This window comes from Barbatula barbatula, assembly GCF_947034865.1.
Source record: "Barbatula barbatula genome assembly, chromosome: 23".
Taxonomy (NCBI): domain Eukaryota; kingdom Metazoa; phylum Chordata; class Actinopteri; order Cypriniformes; family Nemacheilidae; genus Barbatula; species Barbatula barbatula.
This window is the reverse complement of record NC_136786.1, coordinates 1295866-1318906: the sequence shown is the minus strand read 5'-3', so window position 1 is coordinate 1318906 and position 23041 is coordinate 1295866. Positions and strand designations below refer to the sequence as shown.

At 45.1% G+C, this 23041-nt stretch overlaps 1 protein-coding gene across 1 annotated transcript in view; it reads left to right on the top strand.

Annotated features, from left to right (window-relative positions):
- sspo (SCO-spondin) overlaps positions 1 to 21344 on the top strand; it is a gene marked incomplete at both ends in the record, with an annotated part of 68270 nt that extends 46926 nt beyond the window's left edge. Inside the window, 17 exon segments of the mRNA XM_079487953.1 lie at positions 12 to 148; positions 369 to 415; positions 556 to 774; positions 857 to 1018; positions 1098 to 1214; positions 1308 to 1446; positions 1782 to 1978; positions 2505 to 2675; positions 6656 to 6783; positions 12219 to 12364; positions 14844 to 14890; positions 15200 to 15364; positions 15442 to 15662; positions 18386 to 18481; positions 19344 to 19404; positions 20382 to 20512; positions 21186 to 21344. Of these exon segments, the coding sequence (XP_079344079.1) occupies positions 12 to 148; positions 369 to 415; positions 556 to 774; positions 857 to 1018; positions 1098 to 1214; positions 1308 to 1446; positions 1782 to 1978; positions 2505 to 2675; positions 6656 to 6783; positions 12219 to 12364; positions 14844 to 14890; positions 15200 to 15364; positions 15442 to 15662; positions 18386 to 18481; positions 19344 to 19404; positions 20382 to 20512; positions 21186 to 21344 (2343 nt within the window).
- Positions 21345 to 23041: the final 1697 nt, after the last annotated feature.

Below are 23041 nucleotides of genomic sequence, written 5' to 3'. Positions count from 1 at the left end.
GTGTGTTTCAGGGTGTCCTGCAGCAGAACGGCTCATGTGTCCGGCCGGATCAGTGCGGATGTGTTCATCTCCTTCATCAGGGTTCAGATAGACCCGTACCTGTCACCATCCAGCAGGGGGCGCTGCTCACCGAGGGCTGCAGGACATGGTGCGATTCCCAAACTGGAGGAATATACAGATATTTTAGTCCAACAATTTTCTTTTATAAATGTCACACAATATTTTGCATTTTGGATGGGCAAACGTTTCTTTAATATGAATATACTCAACAAACTAAATCCTCTTAAAACCCATTTGAGCACCCACAGCAGCAAAATTACCCACAATCCCATGTACACACACAGTGATTTGATTCCTGTGTTTTTCAGTGTTTGTCGTGATGGATCTCTGCAGTGTGATTCACGGGAATGTGAAGGTATTGTGTTTCTGTAAACAACACTTTGATCATAAGTTATCTTGCGAGTTATTATTTCTATTCGTACACTGAGAACAAACAAACTGTGTGTTAAAGGAAAACATTTATGAAACCCCCGTCTGTCTGTGTGTGTCTCTCAGTGATGGTCAGTGAGTGGTCAGAATGGACCTCCTGCTCTCCGTGTATCCCAGTGTCCTCTTCTCTCTCTGGTGGGATGGGTTCGGGTCTTGTTTCCGTGCAGCGTCGGTTTCGGGCGTGTCTGGATGTGGAGTCAGGGCTGCCGGTCGGCGGGCGAGAGGGCAACTGTGAGGAGGAGCTGGAGGAGGAAAGACCCTGCACGCAGCCCGACATCTGCGCAGGTGGGTCGTATGTGGTGCAAACATGTTTCCGCTTTACACCCAAACATGTGTGTGATGTGTGTCATGACACTGTGGTCATCAGATGTGTGTCACTGGAGCCCGTGGAGCGTTTGGAGCGCCTGTAAAGACCCCTGTAGCGGAGGCTTCCGTCAGCGCGAGCGGCGACCCCTGACCTCTGACCCTGCACCTCACTGCAGAACCTTGCAGACGCAGTCTCAGAGCTGCAACACGGGCCTCTGCCCGGGTATAAACGCACACACCATTCCAAGGAATGATATATTTTGTTTGTGCAAGCTGTATTTGACGTCTTCATCCGATGACAGGTGAGCACTGTGAGGACAGGGGGCGTGTCTATGACGACTCCTGTGCCAATCGATGTCCCCGCAGCTGCGCAGACCTGTGGGATCACGTTCAGTGTCTGCAGGGCCGCTGTCACGCAGGTATCAGTGTGAATCTGTAAAAGTCACCCGTCCGCTCTGGTACATGTACTGTACACATGGCTGATGAATGACGTGAGAAATCGCGTTCCGCAGGGTGTCGCTGTGCCGACGGGCGGCTCTTACAGGACGGGTCCTGTGTGCGAGTGGATGAATGTCGCTGTGGTGTTTTGGCAGAGAACGGAACACTTGAGATCCAACCTGGTCAGAACGTAACCATCGACTGCAACAGCTGGTGAGAGTACATTTAGTTTCAGATGTTTCTTATAAAATTTAAACATCTGGAGGTGTAAATGAATGTAGATTGTGGAGGTGAAATAATAATGTGGATTTGATGATATATGTTTGAGTTTATATTGAGATCTTCACTAATATTGACTTTTGATTGCAGAAGAGACGAATCTGAGCTCACTGTGACACATTGTTGACATCACTATTGCAGAATTAAAGAGATGTTTGTCTGTTTTATTGGAGTGTATTTTGTTCGCAATGCTTCCTCTCTCATTGTTCACATCCGTGCATTGTAGCATCAACAGAACGGAGATTAGATTTCTCTTCCTGTTCCTGCAGCTCGTGTGTTAATGGTTCGCTGGAGTGTTCGGATCGGGTGTGTCCCGTATACGGTCCGTGGGGAGCGTGGAGCGAGTGCTCTGTGTCGTGTGGATCGGGGTTGCGGATGCGCGGTCGAACCTGCAAACCTTTCACAGGAGGAGAGGCTTGTGAAGAAACCGTCCAGAATCAAACCTGCTCCCTGCCGCCCTGTCCAGGTGACCACTTGTGACAAACAAACATAAAATAATTGTATTGGCAGTATACACCGGCACGCTAGCCACAGGCTATCAGTGCTGACTTTCTTTGTGCTTTTTGAAGTATAGACGACAACATGGATCTGAGAAAACATCTAAAGACACTTTATTACTGTAATAATAGTAGTTGGTGATGTCACTTTGTAAAGAAATGCTACACAACTGAGTCGTACAATTGAATGACACAAAAAACATAAAATATTTTCAATTTAGTTGAAATGCAAGCGCTTCCTCAGTCTTCCAGTATATGAAGTTGAATCAGCTATGTAGACCAATGACATTTCAGCTTGTTGTGTAACAAAAAGAAACTACTCCACACAAACAAACAAATATGGATGTACAAAATGACACTTCCTCTTTTTGCCAGATTAAAAAATTATGACGAAAGAGAGACAATTTATTGTTTCATGATGAAGTCTTCTATATATTTAGACATTCTTTTGCATGGCTTTTTATAGATGTAACATTATTGTGTTTGTCCTGATAGCTGGTTGTGTTATGAGCGATTGGTCGTCTTGGACAGACTGCAGCGCCTCTTGTGGTGGAGGAGTGTCACTGCGCAGAAAGACCATCTTACAGGAGCCAGAGCGGGGGGGCTTGACCTGTCCCGGACCCATGGAGCAACACATAGCATGCAATACGAACAGCTGCCTGCCTGGTACACTATGCACACACACCAAACAATCATGATCATAAAACATCTGTCGGTTCAGTTTATAATGTCGTAAAACATTACAGTACACAATTACACAACTCAAGCGGCCCGTGTCTGTGCAAACATCCATCCATCCATTTTCTACCGCTTATCCGGGGCCGGGTCGCGGGGGCAGCAGTCTAAGCAGAGATGCCCAGACATCCCTCACCCTAGACACTTCCTCTAGCTCTTCCGGGGGGACACCGAGGCGTTCCCAGGCCAGCCGGGAGACATAGTCCCACCAGCTTGTCCTAGGTCTCCTCCCGGTCGGACGGGCCTGGAATACCTTCCGGGGAAGGCCTCCGGTAGGCATCCGGAACAGATGCCCAAGCCACCTCAACTGACCCCTCTCGATGTGGAGGAGCAGCGGCTCTACTCCGAGCTCCTCCCGGGGGACCGAGCTTCTCACCCTATCTCTAAGTGATCGCCCAGCCACCCTGCGGAGGAAGCTCATTTCAGCCGCCTGTATCCGGGATGTTGTCCTTTCGGTCATGACCCAAAGCTCATGGCCATAGGTGAGAGTAGGAACGTAGATTGACCGGTAAATTGAGAGCTTCGCCTTGCGGCTCAGCTCTTTCTTCACCACGACAGACCGGTACATCGACCGCATTACTGCAGAAGCTGCACCGATCCGTCTGTCAATCTCCCGTTCCATCCTTCCCTCACTCGTGAACAAGACCCCAAGATACTTAAACTCCTCCGCTTGGGGCAGGAACTCTCCACCAACCTGAAGTGGGCAAGCCACCCTTTTCCGACTGAGGACCATGGCCTCGGATTTGGAGGTACTGATTTTCATTCCAGTCGCTTCATACTCGGCTGTAAACCGTCCCAGTGCATGCTGAAGGTCCTGTAGAGGGTATAGAGCTGGTCCAGCGTTCCACGGCCCGGACGAAAACCACACTGTTCCTCCTGAATCCAAGGTTCTACTATCGGCGGTATTCTCCTTTCCAGTACCCTGGCATAGACTTTCCCGGGAAGGCTGAGAAGTGTGATCCCCTATAGTTGGAACACACCCTCCGGTCCCCCTTTTTAAAAAGAGGGACCACCACTCCGGTCTGCCATCCCAAAGGCACTGTCCCCGACCGCCACACGATGCTGCAGAGGCGTGTCAGCCAAGACAGCCCCACAACAGAGACTTGAGGTACTCAGGGCGAATCTCATCCACCCCCGGAGCCTTGCCACCGAGGAGTTTCTTGACTACCTCAGTGATTTCGGCTTGGGTGATGGATCAGTCCACCTCTGAGCCCTCAACCTCTGCTTCCTCAATGGAAGACGTGACGCTAGGATTGAGGAGATCCTCGAAGTACTCCTTCCACCGTCCGACGACATCCCCAGTTGAGGTCAACAGCTTCCCACCTCTACTGTAAACAGCGTTGGTATAGTTCTTCTCAATGGCCTCCCCAAACTCCTCCCAGGCCCGAGTTATTGCCTCCACAACCACCCGGGCAGCAGTCCGACCGAGCAGGAGACCTTATGGCCACAGCTCCGAGCGGCCGCTTCGACAATGGTGGTGGAGAACATGGTCCACTCGGACTCAATGTCTCCAGCCTCCCTCGGGATCCGGTTGAAGCTCTGCCGGAGGTGGGAGTTAAAGATCTCTCTGACAGGAGACTCGGCCAGGCGTTCCCAGCAGACCCTTACAGTACGTTTGGGTCTGCCGAGTCTGTCCAGCTTCCTCTCTCGCCATCGGATCCAACTCACCACCAGGTGGTGATCAGTTGACAGCTCCGCCCCTCTCTTAACCCGAGTGTCCAAAACATATGGTCGCAGGTCAGATGAAACGACCACAAAGTCGATCATCGACCTGCGGCCTAGGGTGTCCTGGTGCCACGTGCACTGATGGACACCCTTATGCTTGAACATGGTGTTCGTTTTAGACAAACTGTGATTAGCGCAGAAGTCCAATAACCAAACACCGCTCGGGTTCAGATCAGGGGGGCCGTTCCTCTCAATCACGCCCCTCCAGGTGTCACTGTCGTTGCCCACATGGGCGTTGAAGTCCCCCAGTAGGACGACGGAGTCCCCAGTCGGAGCACTTTCCAGCACCCCTCCCAGGGACTCCAAGAAGGTCGGGTACTCTGCACTGCCGTTCGGCCTGTAGGCACAAACAACAGTGAGAGACCTAACCCCGACCCGTAGACGCAGGGAAACGACCCTCTCGTTCACCGGGGTAAACTCCAACACATGGTGGGAGAGCTGGGGGGCTATAAGCAAACCCACACCAGACCGCCGCCTCTCACCATGGGCAACTCCAGAGTGGTGAAGTGTCCATCCTCTCTCGATGAGTGTGGTTCCAGAGCCCAAGCCATGCGTAGAGGTGATCCCGACTATCTCTAGTCGGAACCTCTCAACTTCACGCACCATCTCAGGCTCCTTCCCTGCCAGCAAGGTGACGTTCTACGTCCCTAGAGCTAGCTTCCGTATGCAGGGATCGGGCTGTCGAGGCACTCTCCTCCGACTGCCGCCCGATCCACTATGCACCGACCCCCTATGGTCCCTCCCGCACATGGTGAGCCCACGGGAAGGCGGCCCCACGTCGCTCCTTCGGGCTGAGCCCGGCCGGACCCCGTGGGGAAAGGCCCGGCCACCAGGAGCTCGCATACGAGCACCGAGCCTGGGCCTGGCTCCAGGGTGGTGCCCCGGTTGCGCCATACCGGGCGACGTCACAGTCCTTGGTATATTTAACATCATAAGGGATTTTTGAACCACTCTTAGTCTTACCCGTCGCCTAAGACCTGTTTGCCTTGGGAGACCCTACCAGGGGCATATAGGCCCCGACAACATAGCTCCTAGGGTCACTCGGGTACTCAAACCCACTCGGGTACTCAAACCCCTCCACCACGTTAAGGTGGCGGTTCAAGGAAGGGCGTCTGTGCAAACAGGAACATCAATATTCATGTCTCATTTACGCTGACAGATGCCTATTCTGAAACATAGTGTACACTGACCGGGTTCATGTGATCAATGTTAAATAGAGATGCTGAGAAAGTCATGAGAGGTTAAATAAAGTTTTTTGAAAAACGTTTATAATCAAACAACACCGAAGCCCATTGCATGAACCCAAAACCACTGAGACATTTCTCAAAATATCTTCTTTGGTGTTACACTGAAGAAAGACTTGCATACAGATTTAACATAATAATGACAGAATTTCTCATATTGCCGAACTTTTCCTTTTATGTAGCACACATATGTTCTTAACAACACTGATCTACATTAATACAAAAGCAAAGAGAGATGTGATGTGAGCAGTGAATGAGCCTTCAGTATTTGAGTTTCACATAATAACACCGAAGAATGTTTTAGCTCATTTAAATAAACCTGCGGGTGGATTTAAGTGTTAAACACATTTTCCCTTAAGAGTCATCGAAGCGGTTTGATTCTATTGAAAACTCTCTGGTGCTTCAATCTCCTGACATCTCCTGAACAATCTTCCAAACCGACCTGGGCTGCTGTTTTCCTTTTCAAATGCTAATTTCTCTAGTGCAGGGAATTGTGGGTAGTATGGGGGAAGTCGTGGCCTAATGGTTAGAGACTCGTAATTGTAACCCAAAGTTGCCGGTTCAAGTCTCTGTACCAGCAGGGATTGCAAGTGGGGGGAGTGAATGATCAAAACTCTCCTCCACCCTCAATACCACGGCTGAGGCGAGACCATTGACAATGGCACCGTGTCCCCCAACTGCTCCCCGGGCGCCGCAGCAATGGCCTCTCACTGCTCTGGGAGTGTGTGTTACTCACTGCTGTGTGTGTGCACTTGGATGGGTTAAATGCAGAGTATGGAACACCATTAACTTTCACTTTTCACCATAGCTAAACAAGCATGCCTGGATCCATTATCAATGCAGTTTTGATGTGTGTGGCAACAATTCTATACTGTAAAACTGTGATCAGCCTGACTTCATGTAACTGTGGTTAATTTTCTCTGTGTTTGCTCTCTTGGTCAGATTGTCCTGCGGGTCAGGAGTTCAGTCTCTGTGCTGGATTGTGTCCGTACGGCTGTGAGGATTTGTGGCCTGAGAATCAGTGTGTTTCCGTCACCTGCAGTCCTGGATGTGTCTGTCCTACAGGATCAGTGAGTGAACCGTTGAGTTCTGATGATGCCACAGAATATACACAACATACAGTACTACACTATTCAAACCCCTCACTGCATCACACATTTTTATCATATAGACTGATCCCTTTACTCACGCCTATCTTTAATGAGCCAGATGATTGGAGGGTGTTCATGTCTAATGAATATGCAAATCTCTAGGAATCTAGACTAATGGAATTATAGATGGTTTCAAAGCAACATGCACGCTTTCGTGGACCAAACTGTACTTCTGGAAAAAAACAGAGTCCCTTTAGTTTATTCCTCAAAACAAGCTAAAGAAATAACAAGTAAATGACATTAGCTAGCAAATTAAAGGTATGTCTAGACATTCTTTTTTTGGTTTACCAATAGAAGAACAGCTACTTGGCTAAACTTAAATACAACAAAATGAAATGACCCATTCAATAAATTGTTTATTCAATCAAATTATTATACACTAAAATATTAATATAAATTAAATAAAAATAGTTATATCAGCCACTAGCCCAGGGGTCGGCAACCCGTAGCTCTTCTGCCCCCTTGCAGTCTTTATTAGGCCCATTTTATGCCTGGTATTAAGATGCGTTTTGATCAATCGGATCACAAGTGGATGAAAGATGAACATACCCGTTTACACCTGGAGCTGTAATGTACATATGAGCGTGACCGTAGATGACAGAAAAAACATAAACAGAGCAGCGGTTTTATTTCTGCTTTGACAGATGTGAGACAGTTCCCGAACACTGTGTGCATATGTTACAAATGGAAAACCAAACGTCTTTAAATTAAACTTTTAGGCCTTTTTGCGGTCTCTTGTGGACAAAAGTTCACAGAAAAAAGCTGAAGTCTATCTAAAGTAGAGCGTGCAACACAGCGACGCTATTCTCCTATTGCCAGCCAACCCTCCCACTTTCTGCCAGGGACAAAAATGTATAAATTGCTAGCATAAAAATACAACAAAAATGCACGATATTGTCACCTAGAGGTGCAACTGGGTTACTACAACCTTACATGCAGAACGTCTTGGTTATGTCTGTTACCTCTGTTCCCTGATTGAGGCAATGAGACGTTGTGTCCAGACAGAATGGGGTTTGAACTTGAGAACTTGAAAATCATCTCTGATTGTACTTTTAAAAGGCCAATGAACTTTGCGAATGGCATGCCAGTCCCCACCCGCTGCATATGGGTATAAAAGGAAGATGGTGTACACATTAATTCACCTTTTGGGCTGAGGAACCTGTTGGTCTCTCAACCTTGTGTCGAGACAGAATGGGGTCCCTATACGAAACATCACAGTGCTGAGCCATGTCAGGACTTCCAGAGAAGTTCGCTACCGCGAATCGTAACCCACCAGTGGTGTAGTAAGGCATCAGTTCGGGTGAGTCCATGTCAAGAGGCTCTTACCAACGGCCAAACAGGCAGTGGCCTTCCTACTCTAGAGACGAGATAGCCGCTTGGCACCGTAGGGAGCACTGGGAAGCGCTACACCCCAGCCTGAGGGGGAACGCTACATAGACCACATCCTGCCGTAGGGAGGTAATACGTGGAATACCAGCATGGTCTCACCAATGGGGAGATCTTATGGGAATAGTATTGCGCAGAAGAGGTGGAGTCCACCAAGACGAGGTAACAGTTTCACCAACAGGAGAACCAAGAGTGATGAAATGTCAGAAGGCACGACCCAAGGGGGGAGTAACTATGTGCAGAGCACTAGCTCAGGTATAGGGGTACACCTCGTGAGGGATAACCTATATATACACCTATACTGGGACTGGTTTCCTCTCGGCTCGTAAACCAAGAAGTGCTTTGTGATGGATTGGATGCTTGTTCTTCGCCCGGTGTGGGGAAGTAGGGAAGCTAGAATAGCGTGCTTACTCGCCTGAGACAGGGGAGAAGGTGCTTAACAGGCGAACGCCCAGCTGGCCACCGGTCTTACCTGTTGGTACCATGCTAGACCGGCTCTACACAAAGGTTTTAGAACCTCACGAAAGTGTTGGGCATAGCCCAACCCGCAACTCTGCAGATGTCCGGCAGAGAGGTGCCCTGAGCCAGTGCCCACAAGGAGGCTACACCAGAGTAATGACGTCCACGATCCAGTTCTCAGCTCTCCCCTTCTTCTGTCCCCCAAAGCAGACAAAGAGCTGCTCAAAACTTCAGAAGCTCTGCCTGAGGTCCAAGTAGAGGTGCAGGGCACGTACTGGGCACAACACGGCAGGGGCAACATTCACCTTGAGAGTGGAAGAGGAGAGGTTGCTCTCTAACCGTTCTTGAGGGAAGGATAGCACGAAACCGATCGCACAAATCTGCAGATCTTCCCCGCAGGAAGAACACCAGGACGAGAAGAGGCGCCACTCATAGGCCTACAGGCCCCTAGTGGCTGGACCCCTGTCCTGAGTGATCATATTAGCGACTGCAGGTGGCAAATCACTCAGAATCTCCTCGTCCCGTCCAGGAGCCAGCCATGGAGGTTCTAGAGATCTGGTCTCGGATGCCAGACCTTGCCCTTCCCCTGAGAAAGAAGGTCCTTCATCAGGGGAATGGGCCGGGGGTAGTCGTCGTTAGAATCTTCAGCTCTGCGAACCAAGTCTGGTTGGGCCAGTATGGCACAACTTACAGGATTGATGCTCGTCTTCCCTGACCTTGCACAGGAACTGTGCTCACTGGGGGGGAAGGCGTACTTCCACTTGTCCCGTGGCCAGCTGTGCACTAGGGAATCCCTGCCGAAGGGGGCCTCAGTCAGGGAGTACCAAAGCGGGCAATGGGTGAAGTCCAGGGAGGCAAACAGGCACACATCTGCCTGCCCAAACTGCTCCCAAATGTGCTGGAAAGCGCTGGGGTGGAGTCACCACTCTCTGCGTACCGTAACCTGTCGGGAGAGAGCTTCGGCTGGCTGGTTGATCTCGCCCAGGATATGAGTGACCAGCAGAGATTTTACCAGCTGCTGACTCCAGAGGAGGCGTCTGGCGAGTTGCGACATCTGCCGTGATTGAATGCCACTCTGGTGGTACCTCTTCCGAGCAAGCCAAGCGGCTAGCAACTCTAGGCAATTGATATGCCACTGCAGGCGGGGGCCAGTCAAACAACTCGAAACTGCAAACTCTTAAGTGAGCTAACCTGCTACACATAGGTGTCTTTCCTGGACTACTGGAGTGGACATCATGCGGCCCAGCAAGCCGAGTTTTGGACAAGTTGTAGTTTATGGAGGGATTTGTCAGGTAAACCATAGAGGAGAGAGTTTCAAATAATCTAGGCGGGAGGTGACCAGGGTGTGAACCAGAATTTCAACACTGTTGGGGGAGAGAGATGGGCGCAAGCGTGAGATGTTACGTAAATGGGAATATGCTGATCGCGTGATGTTATTAATGTGGGACTGAAATGACAGAGTGCTATCTAGGATGAAACCCAGACTCTTAACCTGAGGGGAGGGGAACACAGATGAATTGTCAATGGAGATGGAGAAATCCTTATTTAAGTCATCTGCATAGCAATGGATATTATGTTTACGTAAAATGTGGCCAAGAGGGAAAAGGTAGATAATGAACAAAAGGGGTCCAAGGACAGAGCCTTGGGTAACAGCAGAGGAAAGGGGGGCAGAGTGGGATCTGAAAGTTTTAAGTTGTACAAACTGAGTACGGCCAGAGAGATATGATTTAAACCAGTGCAGGGGTGTATCAGATAATCCAAGGGATGCTAATCGGTCAATGAGAATGGTGTGGGAAATGGTGTCAGAAGCCGCACTCAGGTCCAGGAGGATGAGGATTGTTAAAAATCCAGAATCCGCAGCCGTGAGCAGGTCATTGGTTATTTTAAGAAGAGCTGATCAACATATGCTCACAGTGCAGGCATGCCATATCAATGAACGCTACTTCAGCATTCTGGCGGCCCAAGCATGTAATGCAGGCATCATGCCTGTCAGGTTCCAGGACGAGGTGGCTGCATCCAAGTTTACACCGGTGAGACATGCCTGGCATGTGCATGCTGTAGGAATTTCAGCTCTTTTGGAAATTTGCTCTTTAGACACCACGGTCCGCTACCGAAACGCCCACAAGAGGCACACAAGAGGACGAGTCCGCTGCTCTGCGTCATAGAAATGTATCTAAATGTACAGAGACGAAGAGTGTTCAGCGTAGGAATGCATCGCCGGTACTGAAGAAAATAAGGTGAATGAATGGGCACGCCATCTTCCTTTTATACTTGTATGCAAGGGGCGGGGACTGGCATGCCATGCCATTCACCAAATTAGGTCTTTTAAAAGTACAATCAGAGATATTAGGTTCTCAAGTTCAACCCCCATTCTGCCCCCAACACAATGTTGAGAGACTGACAGAAATGTTGTTATAGTATAAACGTGTTATAAACGTGTGTTATAGTAATTTAAAGGTTACATATATTTTGGGGCTCAAGACAAATTTTATTTGATAGGGAAGGTCTTAAATTACTATTTTTGGCGTAAAGGTTGCCGACCCCTGCACTAGCCAGAACGAACAAACACGGTCCGGAAGTTAACTTTGGGCTGGGCGCTTGCGTCCAATGAACTGTCAATAAAAGTATGGTTCACCAGAAAATAATCTCATACATTTATAAACTTAATAAAAAAATTATGTAATATATATGTAATATATTAAATGTAAAAAATGTATATATTTAAATAGTACAAATATGATTTAATTAATAGAATGTTTATATTAAATAGAATGAATACTAATACGTTTATATTATAATGTCATCATAATGTCGTCTTTTATGGGCGTCCTAAAAGCATTCATCATTAAAGTAATACACATGACTCGAATGGCTCAATAAATGTCTTCTGAAACCAAACCATACATTTGTGTGAGAAACATTTATATTTTCATCTTATTTAGCGATCAATATATCGCGGATCCATAGCTGCACATAGATCTGCATGTTAAATTCAATTAAGGGTGCACGTCAATAATGCATTTGACTGCTTCTTGGCCGTCTCATGACTAAACATTAATAGAGACATGCGAGAAGCAGTGAGATTTGACATTTGTGTCCACTGCTACCTTTGAATTTTGTCTTCCATATAACATGAGGGCATTTTTATATAAAAATATGTGTTTATTTGTAATAATTATATTTGTTTTTAAGTAAATTATTTAATTAAACATCCACTCACATGGTAGTTTGCTAGTGCTATAAGTATTAAAGATCCTCCAATCATATGTTTTGTTAAGTAGAGGTGTCTTATAAGTTATACATGGTTACACACACAACACACATTTTCTTCCAAATATATCAAATCTGTGAAGAAAAAGTTGTATTTATTTTTCTTGCACGCAAAGTAAAACTGGCAGATTTAAAGCGTGAGCTGCCTTCTGATTGGCTCCTGATGGCTCCTTATCTTTAGACGTTATTCATAATTCCTAATAAATGAATAATATATAATTGAACCTGTTTACCTACAGGTTATGCTCAGCGGGACGTGTGTTCCACCATCCGAATGTCCTTGTTCTCCTCTGTCTCTCCTGCTGGCCTTTCCCAACATGACTCTGGACGTCCAGGAACATCAAGTTCCCCCCGGAAGCGTCATACCACATTTGTGCAATTCCTGGTACTCATCAGGCCGTACATTATGAGTCTCATTATGTTTCTATTGCTTTGACAGTGCGGTGTAGGGTGCGGATATTGATTTAATTCATAAATGGATCTCTGGGTATTTGAGCGAGAGCTGCTGCGGTTATCGGATTGAAAATCAATAGCACATGAAACTCAATGAGGGCTTTTATGAGTGCGTCTCAGCTGCGTGTCGTCACGTGAAATCTTCTTCCTCGCTGCTGACACACAATATCACAGAGATGTTTGGAAAGGTCGTGCTGACATTGTTGAAGGAATCTGATGCCACGAATGATGACAAAATGACACAGATACAGTATGAACAAATTACATAGAAATAAAAAGAATGAGTCAGCTGAAGACTCTTCACACTACTATGTTTAGACAACATACATACGCGTTTACACAGTCTAAACATCAGTCAACGGAATATGAATGAATGACAATAGCAAAGTTTGAAGATGGGGAATTTTACTTAACAGTTGAAAGATTTGTATTAAATTAAACCACAATAAACTCGGCTCGTGATTATACATACACGAGACCAGCATCACATAAAGGAAACTTAAAGCAGATTTATTACAAAAACATATTTTTTGTATTCCTGTAGCTCACTTGGTAAAGCATTGCGCTAGCAAGGTCATGGGTTCAATCTGAGAGAACACATACTGATAAACCAGATGCACTGTAAGTTGCTTTAGATAAAAGCATCTGCCAAATGTGTAAATGTAAATCGGCAAGCCCCTCCCCTAGAACACAGATGAACCAATGGCAGTTGTGCGGAAACAGGAGCTCGGGCATCTTTAGGCCGTGTTCACACTTGACTTCTTTTTTGAAGCTGCTAGCGTCTGTTTTACATTATAATCCTGTGGATGTGTTTTCAAAGAAGTCCTGATTGCTGTTGTAAATGTTTTTCTGCAGCTCAGAGCGTCTTTTGAGGTTGAAAAAACTTTAATTTTTCTAAAAACACATCCTACGTCAAGCATCTTTGTCACTGCTAACCAATGACATAAACCTGTCGTTTCCATAACAGCATGTGAGAAACGTGATTGGCCGAGAAGGCTCATGCTCTAAAATAAAATAGGCGGGAGAAATGCCCATTGGAGTTTTGTGTAAACGTCGTTTAAGGCCGTGTTCACATTTGACTTCTTTTTTGACAAGAAAAAGTTGACAACGGTGCTTTTTCAGAGCTTTTTTTTAAGAAAAGTTCAACTTTTTTCAACCTCAAAAGACGCACTGAGCTGCAGATAAAGACGCTGACTCTGGTGTTTAAAAAAGTCCTTAGGACTTAGTCCACAGGATTATAATGTTAAACAGAAGCTAGCAGCTTCAAAAAAGAAGTCAAGTGTGAACACGGCCTAATATTCACTTTTAATAACTTTTGATTGCATTTCTAGTCAGAAATTAGTGTTGTTGTTTTAAATATGTGATTGGTTATTGCAAAGACGCTCTCTGTTTACATTTACATTTACGCATTTGGCAGACGCTTTTATCCAAAGTGACTTACATTGCATCATCGTATACATTCGTTTCTAAGTATGTGCAATCCCCTGGGATCAAATGACCTTGGCGTTGTTAACACCTGCTCTAACCACTGAGCTACAGGAAAGCTTTATAATTCAAATAGAATTCTGTTACGCTCTCTAAGCTGCCTTCCTGCACAAATGCTATCTTTGAACATTGCCGGCTGCTATTTGTGACCACATTTTGTCAAATGTGAACACGGTCTTATGCTTTAGCGCCATAGATATTTTCTGGTGTTTACGCAATGAAAATAGTAAAACAATGTGCCTGGGGTACTTATAACACTATTTCCAGGTATCTTATATACTCACAGTTAAAGTTAGCGAGTCCATGTTAACATCTAAACCTAAAGGTTTCACGTCATGTACAGTGTTAAATGCAAATCAATTTAATCTTATTCTGCCGTACATGAACATTATCGATCCGATAATATTGTCATCTGCGATCATGACATCTGTAACACGAGGCTTGCACTGTGATCTGTAAACCCTCAATTAATCTTGTTAACAACCAACTTTATTTTAAAATATTTTATTTATCCCTCCATGGCATATTTAAGTCCCACTTGAATCCCCCTTGGCGAAAGTGTTCATTCTGTGACCCCAAAATAAAAATAAAATCAAGGTGTCACACTGACAGCTTTCACTGTAAAACTAAGGGGGTGGGGCTTAGCGACAAGTCAATTCTTATTCACATACAACTTGTTACAGAATTAACATTCAATGTTAAATTGAATTTTTTACTCAAATTAAGAAAGGCACAAATGGAAAAAACTATGTATATTGATGCAGGCAATGTGTATTAAATATATGTCATGTTGTAAAAACTATTGCCTTGACATATTTTTTTGTATGGTGTTACGCCTGAAAATCTGAGGATGGAAAAAATACAAAGTCTCTTATGTTGCATGTGATTTAAGTGTTTATATACTGTATGTGTGTGTTTATTTCTAGCGTGTGTGATGGCGGCGTCTTCACCTGCTCTAATGTGTCATGTGACGGTGAGTTCTGTGACATCATATCCTCACTGACACACAAACATGCATGCATATATCACATATAAGATCTGGCAGCGATGCAGCTCATGAAAAGCAGATCGTTTTCTCAGATGTTTCTCTTGAGCATTTCATTTCGATCTCAGCAGTGTTTATAATGGCTCAGATCTCTAAAGGTCTTGTGAATAGTCCGACATTTCTGACCAAATTGCACAAGACCAAACAGAGTTCTGTCTACATTTGTGTTTCTTTGTTTCTAAGGAGTCATGCGAGATGTTGTTGTAAACACATACGTGTTGTGTGTTTGTGTATTAGTGGACTGTGAATGGAGCAGTTGGTCTGCGTGGAGCTCATGTTCAGCGTCGTGTGGATCTGGACATCAGTTCTCCAGTCGAACGGTTGAGAGAGAGCATCAGTACGGAGGACGGGACTGTGAGGGACCCTCAAACAGAACTCAAACCTGCAGGCGTCCTGAATGCGGTCAGTTACCCAGACACAACACACATTACATCATGACATCTCTGATGAAACATCATAACCGTGTAATCCTCATGTAGAGTGTCCGGAGGGTGAACGCTGGCTCTGGGCCGTCACCGGATCAGAGCGTGTCTGTGAGAGAGGCTGTTTGGACATGTATCGCCCTGAACCGCTCAGTTGCACGAGTCGCGGGGCATCAGAGGGGTGCGTGTGTGAGGTGGGACTCTTTCGCAGTCAGGACGGCCCGTGTGTGATTCCAGCTCTGTGTCAGTGTGAAGATCATGATGGAACACTTCGAGAGGTACAGACACAGCCGAGCGTTCACTCTTGTCTTTTCTGCTATAATTGCTTTTGTGGTGCTTTGTTTATTTGTCTTAAGTATCATCATTAAGAGTCTGATGGATTAGCGCCTGTGGCCTTTCTCAAAAAACGATAATTGCCATCATCAATTATGAACATAAATGTTGAGAGGCCAGATGAGCTGTCTGAGTGGCTTTCAGTGGCGCCCATTGAACAGCTTTCAGATGATGAACTTTTAGTGAATGATATGGATGATGTCACTTCCTGCGGCTGCAATACGAACATGCAGTGAAAGATCAATATTTCAGTTCTTTAATTTAAATCCTGTTTCTGTGTAATAAAGCAGAGCTGTGTCAGTTTTTTTTGTTTTTAAACTAAAACTAAGCAGAAGCATCTTAGTTTTGTTGTAGTTTTAAGAATATTTTAAATATTGGTTTAATATATTTTCTTTTTCATGTTAATTTTGGTTAGACTTTTATATTATATTTTATTTATATATTTCTTTACCATTTGAAGTGTCAATTGTTTTTTATTATTGTTAAATATTAACGTTTACTTTTCATTTATTTTTACTGTAGTTTCTTATTTATTTTCAATTAATAATTTTAATGCCTCATTTCAGTTTACAAAAAGGCCAAGAATTTCATTTAGTTTAGTTTTTTCAAATAATATCTAGGCCTATATTTTATTTTTATTTTATTCGTCCAGTTCCCTTACGGCTCTCGTCCAGTTCCCTCACTGCTCTCGTCCAGTTCCCTCACGGCTCTCGTCCAGTTCCCCCCTCACGGCTCTCGTCCAGTTCCCTCACTGCTCTCGTCCAGTTCCCTCACTGCTCTCGTCCAGTTCCCTCACTGCTCTCGTCCAGTTCCCCCCTCACGGCTCTCGTCCAGTTCCCTCACGGATCTCGTCCAGTTCCCTCACTGCTCTCGTCCAGTTCCCTCACGGCTCTCGTCCAGTTCCCTCACTGCTCTCGTCCAGTTCCCTCACTGCTCTCGTCCAGTTCCCTCACGGCTCTCGTCCAGTTCCCTTACGGCTCTCGTCCAGTTCCCTCACTGCTCTCGTCCAGTTCCCCCCTCACGGCTCTCGTCCAGTTCCCTCACTGCTCTCGTCCAGTTCCCTCACTGCTCTCGTCCAGTTCCCTCACTGCTCTCGTCCAGTTCCCCCCTCACGGCTCTCGTCCAGTTCCCTCACGGCTCTCGTCCAGTTCCCTCACTGCTCTCGTCCAGTTCCCCCCTCACTGCTCTCGTCCAGTTCCCTCACTGCTCTCGTCCAGTTCCCTCACTGCTCTCGTCCAGTTCCCTCACTGCTCTCGTCCAGTTCCCTCATGGCTCTCGTCCAGTTCCCTCACTGCTCTCGTCCAGTTCCCTCACTGCTCTCGTCCAGTTCCCTCACTGCTCTCGTCCAGTTCCCCCCTCACTGCTCTCGTCCAGTTCCCTCACTGCTCTCGTCCAGTTCCCTCACTGCTCTCGTCCAGTTCCCTCACTGCTCTCGTCCAGTTCCCCCCTCACGGCTCTCGTCCAGTTCCCTCACGGCTCTCGTCCAGTTCCCTCACTGCTCTCGTCCAGTTCCCTCACGGCTCTCGTCCAGTTCCCTCACTGCTCTCGTCCAGTTCCCTCACTGCTCTCGTCCAGTTCCCTTACGGCTCTCGTCCAGTTCCCTCACTGCTCTCGTCCAGTTCCCCCCTCACGGCTCTCGTCCAGTTCCCCCCTCACGGCTCTCGTCCAGTTCCCTTACGGCTCTCGTCCAGTTCCCTCACTGCTCTCGTCCAGTTCCCCCCTCACGGCTCTCGTCCAGTTCCCCCCTCACGGCTCTCGTCCAGTTCCCTTACGGCTCTCGTCCAGTTCCCTCACGGCTCTCGTCCAGTTCCCTCACTGCTCTCGTCCAGTTCCCTCACTGCTCTCGTCCAGTTCCCTTACGGCTCTCGTCCAGTTCCCTCACTGCTCTCGTCCAGTTCCCCCCTCACGGCTCTCGTCCAGTTCCCCCCTCACGGCTCTCGTCCAGTTCCCTCACTGCTCTCGTCCAGTTCCCTCACTGCTCTCGTCCAGTTCCCTCACGGCTCTCGTCCAGTTCCCTCACTGCTCTCGTCCATCTCCCTCACGGCTCTCGTCCAGTTTTACATTTTACATTTGATTACTTTATCCAATTTCTGTACCTGATAACTACTCTAAGACCAACCTGAAATACCTGTGAAGCATTGAGTAGTATTGTATATCTGCTTTATTACATTAATTTGTGCTATTGCTCTTAATTTCTTACAGTATTTAGTCCTGACTGTTTGCTATCTACATTTATTTATACCTTTTAATTGTGGCAAGGCTTGTATTTGACTGGGCCAGTAGAAATGATCCTTATTGTGGAGCCCTGTGTGTTATGTAAGGAATCAAACCTCTCAAACGTTAGACGATCTCATCAGAATAGGTTCAAGGAGCCAAGATAAACCAAATTACAAGTCCTTGCAACAAAATGTCTTTACAGCTCAGAGGAATTGTGCTCTTCTGTTGAAAGAAAAAGTAGCATTCAGGAATAATTCAATCTTTTTTAGACCAGTGACCTTAAACCCTTTACAGAAGATCTTGTTTCATGTTTGTTTTAACACAAATTGTCATATATTTTAGGTGTTTTGCAGGAACATAAATATATATTGAAGATTTCCATGTATTTGACTAATTTAAGCATCTCTGCTGTATGTTCACGTTTGGTAATATGTTGGTTTTTCTGTCACAGCCAGGGTCAGAGTGGACGGACGGTTGCCTTTCCTGCCGTTGTGTTAATGGTCAGAGACGCTGTCAATCAAACTGTCCTTCACTTCATTGCTCTGAAGTAAGATATGTAGAAGTCTCCTGTTCGTTTCACATTTCTTAAGTATTCCTTGTTTTCTCAGTAACACACATTTCTGCTCGGTGGTTGAGGCTGTTTTCACACTCACTGACTGAACACATGTCAGGCAGATGAGCAGTGAAGAGATGTTGCATCAGAAATGATGCTGAATATTGACGGACCGGTTGTCCAGGCAACAGCTCTGTTCAGGGACATTGTCCCAGACGGCTTCTGAGTTACAGCACGGACATCTCATGACCTCACAGACACCTCACATCTCCACTGTTCTCCTGCAGCTCAAATTAAAACTAAAAATACTTTGTTTCTGCACACCTTTCTCTTCATCTAGTCTAAGTGAAATTGCCCAATTTGCATTTCTGCTGCTGGCAGAGGTAAATGTCACACTGCACTGTAGGAACGCTCTTGTTAGCTCTAACACAAAAAAACTATGAACAAAAATAAACACGAGCTTTAAAATACTTTTGGGAAATGTGAAGTGCTCATTTCTATGCTATCAGCGGCAACGAACCAAAGGAAAATTAAAACTCAAAGTAGAAAAGCATAAACTCAATGACTCCCCGTCTGCCATTGTTTGTCACACATGTAATGTTGCACGAGGTTACGCTTTTAGTTGATGCTGTACTGATAAGTAAAATTCTATTCATAGGACATATTTCTTTCAGTCTTATAACACATCTTAACGCTTTTAAGTTGGCCTTACAATCACATTCAATGATTGCTCAGTCTCAGCCTAATGTATGTTCTCCCGTCAGCATCCGTCCATCTCAGGACACACAAGTCACATACAGTCGAGTTTTTCCTGTGAGATCCTCCACATGTTTTCATTCTCTGTTCTGTCCACCAGGGTGAAGTGAAGGTTCTGGAGCCGGGGGTCTGTTGTCCTGTGTGCAGGAGGGAGTATCCAGGTGAGCTTCTCCAATAGGGAAGTTTGCTGATGTTTGGCATCGGTTTTAGAGGTCTCACACATCATGAAGTGTCCTGTAGCTTTAACTCTGACAGTCTGAGCTTAAGGAAAACTAAAACACATGACCAGACTGCTGCAGACACATTGTAAATCAATCTGGATCTGTTCAGCTGATCTCAGGATATGAAATGCAGATGTGCTGAAAACTTTCTAAGAGGACTCGAAGAGACGTCCCAACTGGACATGATATTCTAAACCGATTAAACGTGATTTGCACGAGCATGACATGTTCTTGGATCAACCTCTTTGTTGGATCTGAAACAATTTTCCAACAACTGACAAATACACTGGACACGAACCCTACTTGGCTAAATCAGGTTGTGCAATAAAAGCCAAATCTTTTTTTGACAGATCTGTTTAATGAGAAACACTCACACGAGATGATATCAGCGTCAGCTAAAAACTGCTGATTTTATCTTTAATGAATGACCAAAATACATGCTTCAGTGACTAAAAAACACTTTACTTCAAATTCTTTTTAGGGAACAGCTCACCTTAAACTAAGAATAATTTATTCTCCCTCATGTGGTTGTTAATCTGTCTGTGAGTCTTTCTTCAGTGGAACACAACAGAAGATATTTTGAGTTCACTGTTGTTTGACCTTCAACGTTCTTCAAAATATCGTCTGTTGTGCTCTGAAGAAGAAAGAAAGTCACACAGGTTTGGAATAACATGATGAACACATTCTCATTGAAAGAATTCTCTTATTTTGGTGAAATGTCCCTTTAACTTCGCTCATGAAATTTCACTTTTTAAAGTCACTTGATGTCTTCATCCTTCATGAGAGTGAAACTTGTTTTGTCCGTATCATTTCTTCTCAACCTGTGTATGTGCTTCTTTTAATCTCTCTCTCTCTCTCTCTCTCTCTCTCTTCGGCTGTCCTATTTTCTCCTGTGAACATCACTTTCTGGTCTCTAGAGGATCCTGTTGCCGAGTGCCGTCGTTACACCGAGGTCAGGAACATCACCAAGGGCGACTGTCGCCTCGACAACGTGGAGGTCAGCTTCTGTAGAGGGCGCTGTTTGTCCAGAATCGATGTCATTCTAGAGGTGTGTTTTCATTTCTTTCATTCTGCTCACATCAATCATGTATTCCTCACACTGTTTGGCACCTCTAATGCGGGTCTGTAGCGTAGCGTCTGATTCCTAACATTCTCATGTTTGTTCTGTTGAAAATATTCAAATATTATGTTCAAACTCAGCATCCAGATAATAACAGAATTCATTCAATAAATATTTGATCATGTAAAGTGCTACATATCTTCATGTCTTCAGTTGTTTATTTTTCTCAGTTGATGCATGCAAATGTTTGCTGCCACTGTTTTCAAGAACGTGTTTGAAGTGGAAACTTCTGTCATGTTGCCATGGAAACCAAAAAACCAGTCCGCCAGGTCCCAGCACTCCAGCTTTAGCACTTCTTTCTTCCTCTTTTGTCTTCACATCTGCCCTCGTGTTTCGCATCCTCCTAATGGCCTCGTGCTCGACTGAATTATCCCTTGATTCAACCCGTCAGAGAGAGAGAGAGAGAGAGGGAGAGAGGGGGGCCGCTGGCATTTAAGCAAATGTAGCATGAAGATAATTTGGATAGTTATCTATTGTTTTCTCTCCTTCCTGTTGCCCTTCACCGTTCCCTGTCGTCTCATCTGTTTTCTCCCATCCCTCTCTTTAATCTTCCACTATCTGTTCATCTGTTTTGGCCTCTCTCTCTCTCTCTGTCTCTCAGGAGCCCTACCTCCAGGCATTTTGTGACTGTTGCAGTTACAGGCTGGACCCGCAGAATCCAGTACATTTCCTCAGTCTGCAGTGTGCCAGCGGAGATGTAGAGCCTGTCGTTCTGCCCGTCATTCACAGCTGCGAGTGTACCAGCTGTCAGGGTGGGTAATGCCAGAGGAAAAGGTGGCGCTACCACAAACCAAACGGCTGCGTCCCTGTTTCACTGCTGGTTCACTGCTCGTCACTTTTAAGAACAAAAAACATTACCTTACCTTGCAACCTTTCCACTGACCCTTCGTGTATATGCTTCATGTGTTGTAATCTTATTTTCTGTCCATGAAATCAAGATTGGACTTTTTAGTCTTTTATCATACATGTTAGTCTTAAAAGGAACCTGGGGTGTAGAGAGATGTATGTATGCTTAATATATTAACAATGGCATTTACTTTATAAATGTGAAATGAAAAAACAGTGTAACTGACACAGGATTCATGAACTTTGAAAAATAATTTTTACTCGGAAAACTCAGCCTACTATAAAAGAAGAATGCGTTCAGTAAGCATCGGTTCAAGGTAAACATGCATTAAATCATAACTTTAAACAACTGTCTTTAAGACACCATCATCCACCATTATTGTAAACGTTATATATTATGAGAATAAGATAATATAATAATAAGATGCTTGCGGTTTGGTTATTTATTCTGTATTAGAGCACCCGTGAATATTAGCCCCATCATCTTAGACCAAGAGAGAGAGAAGACAATAGGCTTTGATGTTGATAGATCAACAATCAAAAAGTCAAAATCTGGGTAAAATGCATTGTGTTATGGCTAAAAACATTGTGTATATATAGAAATTACAATGATTTTGGTTATTAATATGTATGTGTGTATTGTTTCTGACCAACAGTATAAAAATGTATGAAACGCGTCTTTATTTTCTTTTTTTATCATTTTAGCATTCTATATATATATATATATATGTATATCCTGCAGAACCTTATAAGTACTGAAAAACTGATTAGTGTGTCTGTGTTCAGTTTGGCTGCCTTTGTGTGCAACCATTTAACATCATCGGAAAAGAACATGGCGGCCTCCTTAGATGAGAATTACATTTAGTTTATTGTAAAGAAATGAAAAGATTTTATGTTATGTTTCACCTTAGCAAATCATTTAAAAGGCGATGGTATAGTTAAGCAGAGAAAGTATATGCGTATTTGGCGTGCTGTCCAGGGAGAGGGCTCTGGGGACGGTATTCTTCCCAAACCCAGAGCACTCCCCCTTTGTTCGGGGCGAGGGTTCCAGTCTCTGTGTTTTGCCTGAGCCCGGAGCGATTAGCCCTCCCTCCGAGTAGAAGAAGGGTTAGATAGTGAGATGTCGGGGTGCAGGAGGAGGGATGCTGTGGAAATGTAGAGTGAAGGGGTCTCTTCACTCTTGCTCTTGATTTGATAGGACGGGAGACATAATGGATAATTTGCATTTATAAAATGTAAGCATTCAAAACTTACACTCTTTCACTTCAGCCAATACAGATTTTTGATGAAATCATTTTGCACTTCAGCTTCTCATCAGATTCCAAGCTGTAAGGTAAAATGAAGACTATTGCCAATTTCTAAAAGAGGGAGGAGCCAATCAATATGTCCCGCCCTAACTTCCTGTTCCAGTGGAAAATTATGGCATGGTTTCTCAAAGGGTCTTTTACGATCTTTTGCAGAGATTCCAGATCACCTGAATCAAATCTAAAAACTTTGCAAATGAGCTTTTCACATCAAGTGCATCACATTTTTCAGTAGTGTATGTTTGCCACTGTTCTTATGGATGTAACATTTTTCTGTCTCTTCATTCCATAAATCAGTCACTGAGAC